We start from the raw sequence: 4,896 nt of genomic DNA, 5'->3' as shown, positions 1-4,896 counted from the left end.
CATTCCAATTCATCCCAAAGGTGTTCAATGGGGTTGAAGTCAGGGCTCTGTGCAGGCCAGTCAAGTTCTTCCACACCAATCTCGACAAACCATTTCTGTATAGATCTAGCTTTGTGCACGGGGGCACTGTCATGCTGAAACAGGAAAGGGCCTTCCCCAAACTGTTGCCATAATGTTGGAAGCACAGAATCATCTAAAATGTCATTGTATGTTGTAGCGTTAAGATTTCCCTTCACTGGAACTTTACAGTTGGCTATATGCATTGGTGCAGGTAGTGTTCTCCTGGCATCTGCTAAACCCAGATTCATCCGTCACGCTGCCAGATGGTGAAGTGTGATTCATCACTCCAGAGAACACGTTTCCACTGCTCCAGAGTCCAATGGCGGCGAGCTTTACTCCAGCCGACGCTTGGCATTGCGCATGGTGATCTTAGGCTTGTATGCGGTTGCTCAGCCATGGAAACCCATTTCCTAAAGGTCCCGACTAACAGTTATTGTGCTGACGTTGCTTCCAGAGGCAGTTTGGAACTCGGTAGTGAGTTTTGCAACAGACGATTTGTATGCGCTACGCACTTCAGCACTCGGCGGTCCCGTTCTATGAACTTGTGTGGCCTACCACTTCGCAGCTGAGCCGTTGTTGCTCCTAGACGTTTCCACATCACAATATCAGCACTTACAGTTAACCCGGGGCAGCTCTAGCAGGGCAGAAATTTGACGAACTGACTTGTTGGAAAGGTGTCATCCTATGACGGTGCCACGTTGAAAGTCACTGAGCTCATCAGCAAGGCCGTTCTACTGACAATGTTTGTCTATGGAGATTGCATTGCTGTGTGCTCAATTTTATACATCTGTCAGCAACAGGTGTGGCTGAAACAGTGAAATCCACTAATTTGAAGGGGTGTCCACATACTTTTGTATATACAATGTATCTCTGATGCAACAATTCAATAACCAACGTTAATAAAGCTGTCAACATTACAGCTGCTTCCTCTATGCATCATTCAACATTAAAGCGGTCTTCATTAGGGCACCATTTGAGGCGGAGCCTAAGTCTGTCTGAAAATGCTGCTGCTTCCCTGATTTTACAGACTCCCCTGAGCAACATTCACACATGGTATTGACACACACACTGAGAGACATTGATCTATCACATAAAACAGTCCATAACCAGGCTGAGATTGATCTGATAGCAGAACAAATACGACTTAGTGCTTTTAAAACCCTGTGAAAACCCAACCACCGGGTCCACCCTTAGTATAGTGATTAACAGCCTCAACGGCCAATCCAAGTGTCACTTCCTTCTTCGTTGACTAATCAGACCGCAAGTTCCTACTCAACAGACGAATAATAAAAAAAACAATTAAAAAAGTGATTTGATCAAAGTTTGAGTTCCTCGATGTCGTCGTCGAAGGAAGCCATGGCTCGTACGGTCGGCCTGCTCTCAGTCACGTGGAGGGAGGAATGGAAGGGTCCAAGGGGGCCTGTTGGGGCCCTGGGCTCAAAGGGGAAAAAGCCCTCTCTGCAGTTGCGGGGCCCGGTGAGGGTGGAAGTGGGAGGGTTAAGGAGGACGTCTGGGGGGCTGTCGGAGATCGGAGAGGGGCTGGATGGGGGGCCAAAGAGCTGCTGCAACAAAGTAGACTTCCTCTCCTTTCCCGGGCCTGGTCCTCCTCTCTCCTCTCTCTCTGACCGCCCCAGCAGAGCGTCCAGAGCCGAGGGCGGGGGTGGGGTTGGGAAGCCTGTACCCCCTCGTGGGGCCGGCCGTCCAAAGGACGGGGCGTAGCTACCGAAAGCCAGGTCCTCGCTTGAGTTCTGAGCCCTCATCCCTCTCCTCCCAGTCCCCGCTCCTGGACCCAAACCGCTCTCTGCCCCGCCTCGCCCTGACTTGCCCCCCTCCCTGCTCCCCGCTCCCCCACGCAGACCGCCCATCTCCTCCGGCTCAGTGAAGCTGAAGATGGAAGGGTTCTGGTTCCGTGGGTCGGAGAGCCGTGGAGGAGAACGTGCAGTGGAACCTGAGCTAGACTCCAGGGGTTCTGGGTCAACCTCGTAGAACAGCCCAGCGTTCTGCGGTGGCTCGTTCTGCTTGTCAATTTCCCTCAGCTTTGCCAATAGTTGCTCCTTCCTGCGACGCTCTGCCTCCGCCACTTCCTGACTGGCTAGCGCCTCTTGGTTCCGCCTCGCAACCTCTTCCTGGACTTGGCCACGCCTCTTCCTGTTCTCTTCCTCCTTATGGATCAGCCTTTTACTCTCCTCCTCCTCTTTCTCCCAGCCTGTGTAGAGAGAGAGACAGAAAGAGATAAATATGGTTCAGGATATGGTTTCCGTGGTGGTGCTGGTCAGAGTACGTTCAGGATATGGTTGTACGTGGTGGTGCTGGTCAGAGTACGTTCAGGATATGGTTATACGTGGTGGTGCTGGTCAGAGTACGTTCAGGATATGGTGATGTTGGTGCTGTGGTTGTAGTTCTCTCACCATCTCTCAGTCTCTTGGTCTTTTCCTCAAGTGTGTCCAACTCCAGGTCAATCCTCTGCTTCTCCCTCTCTCTCTCCTTCTGTACCCTCTCTCGCTCCCCTCTCTCCTTTCTCTCCTCAGTCTCCTTCGGCCTTCGCTCTGCTATGTCAACCTCCTGTCCAGAGAAGGAGAGAGAGCGAGACACAGGGAGAGGGGGAGAGAGGACATCCATACGGACATCTTGGTTATTCCATCAACAAGCTGTTCAAAACCAGTGGGAACGGTTAAATGTTTTACCTTTTTAATTCTATATTATAGGAGGTAGCAGCCTATCAGATTGGAGGCATGGCTTATTGGAGGAGTGGCTTATTGGAGGAGTGGCTTATTGGAGGAGTGGCTTATGGGAGGAGTGGCTTATGGGAGGAGTGGCTTATTGGAGGAGTGGCTTATTGGGGGCGTGGCTTATTGGAGGAGAGGCTTATGGGAGGAGTGGCTTATTGGAGGAGTGGCTTATTGGAGGCGTGGCTTATTGGAGGAGTGGCTTATGGGAGGAGTGGCTTATGGGAGGAGTGGCTTATGGGAGGAGTGGCTTATTGGAGGCGTGGCTTATTGGAAGCGTGGCTTATTGGAGGAGTGGCTTATTGGAGGAGTGGCTTATTGGAGGCGTGGCTTATTGGAGGAGTGGCTTATTGGAGGCGTGACCTATTGGAGGAGTGGCTTATTGGAGGCGTGGCTTATTGGGGGAGTGGCTTATTGGAGTCGTGGCTTATTGGAGGCGTGGCTTATTGGAGGCATGGCTTATTGGAGGAGTGGCTTATTGGAGGAGTGGCTTATTGGAGGCGTGGCTTATTGGAGGAGTGGCTTATTGGAGGAGTGGCTTATTGGAGGAGTGGCTTATTGGAGGAGTGGCTTATTGGAGGCGTGGCTTATTGAGGCATGGCTTATTGGAGGAGTGGCTTATTGGAGGCATGGCTTATTGGAGGAGTGGCTTATTGGAGCTCCCCTAGTATTCAGCTCCCCCAGTATTCAGCTCCCCCAGTATTCAGCTCCCCGAGTATTCAGCTCCCCCAGTAGTCAGCTCCCCCAGTATTCAGCTACCCCAGTATTCAGCTCCCCTAGTATTCAGCTCCTGGAGTATTCAGCTCCCCCAGTATTCAGCTCCCCCAGTATTCAGCTCCCCGAGTATTCAGCTACCCCAGTATTCAGCTCCCCTAGTATTCAGCTCCCGGAGTATTCAGCTCCCCCAGTATTCAGCTCCCCCAGTATTCAGCTCCCCGAGTATTCAGCTCCCCCGGTATTCAGCTCCCCGAGTATTCAGCTCCCCCAGTATTCAGCTCCCCCAGGATTCAGCTCCCCCAGGATTCAGCTCCCTGAGTATTCAGCTCCCCCCAGTATTCAGCTCCCTGAGTATTCAGCTCCCTGAGTATTCAGCTCCCTGAGTATTCAGCTCCCTGAGTATTCAGCTCCCCCAGTATTCAGCTCCCCCAGTATTCAGCTCCCTGAGTATTCAGCTCCCTGAGTATTCAGCTCCCCCAGTATTCAGCTCCCTGAGTATTCAGCTCCCTGAGTATTCAGCTCCCCCAGTATGGCATCGATTACAGCAAATCTTCTTGGATAAGTCTATAAGAGCTTTGCACACAATTTTTTCAAAATTCTTTAAGCTCTGCCAATGTTACAATGTTACAAGCAGGCTTGACTACTGTAATGCTCTCCATTGGTCAACTGCAAAACATACAGGATGCCGCAGCACAGGCACTGACCAAGACCAGATTCTTCTATTGGTTTTTAAATCAATCCACGACTGTGTCCCCCAATACATGTCAGACCTGCTTTTAAGTTCTGTACCCAGTAGGTCCCTCAGGTCCTCTGGTTCTGGCTTTTTAACTATCCCAAAGCCTAGGACCAAGAGGCATGGAGAGACAGCCTTTAGTTACTATGCTCCCAGCCTTTAGTTCCTATGCCCCCATCCTTTAGTTATTATGCTCCCAGCCTTTGGTTACTATGCCCCCATCCTTTAGTTACTATGCCAAAGCCTTTAGTTACTATGCCCCCAGCCTTTAGTTACTATGCCCCCAGCCTTTAGTTACTATGCCCCCAGCCTTTAGTTACTCTGCCCCCATTCTTTAGTTACTATGCCCCCAGCCTTTAGTTACTATGCCCCCAGCCTTTAGTTACTATGCCCCCAGCCTCTAGTTACTATGCCCCCAACCTCTAGTTACTATGCCCCCATCCTCTAGTTACTATGCCCTCATCCTTTAGTTACTATGCCCCCATCCTTTAGTTACTATGCCCCCAGCCTTTAGTTACTATGCCCCCATCCTCTAGTTACTATGCCCCCATCCTCTAGTTACTATGCCCCCAGCCTCTAGTTACTATGCCCCCATCCTCTAGTTACTATGCCCCCATCCTTTAGTTACTATGCCCCCAGTCTCTAGTTACTATGCCCCCA

General features: G+C 51.0%; 1 protein-coding gene across 1 annotated transcript in view; it reads right to left on the bottom strand.

Annotated features, from left to right (window-relative positions):
• Positions 1–245: 245 nt before the first annotated feature.
• Positions 246–4,896, bottom strand: part of LOC139415469 (lebercilin LCA5) — a 23,615-nt gene continuing 18,964 nt past the window's right edge. The window contains exons 9-10 of the mRNA XM_071163562.1: positions 2,469–2,622; positions 246–2,266 (exon numbers count right to left, since the gene is read on the bottom strand). Of these exons, the coding sequence (XP_071019663.1) occupies positions 1,377–2,266; positions 2,469–2,622 (1,044 nt within the window). The 3' untranslated portion in view covers positions 246–1,376. The remainder of the gene's footprint in view (positions 2,267–2,468; positions 2,623–4,896) is intronic.

This window comes from Oncorhynchus clarkii, chromosome 8 (genome assembly GCF_045791955.1).
Source record: "Oncorhynchus clarkii lewisi isolate Uvic-CL-2024 chromosome 8, UVic_Ocla_1.0, whole genome shotgun sequence".
In the NCBI taxonomy this organism is placed as follows: domain Eukaryota; kingdom Metazoa; phylum Chordata; class Actinopteri; order Salmoniformes; family Salmonidae; genus Oncorhynchus; species Oncorhynchus clarkii.
Note: the sequence above shows the minus strand (reverse complement) of the source record. Positions and strands in the feature narration are given on the sequence as shown.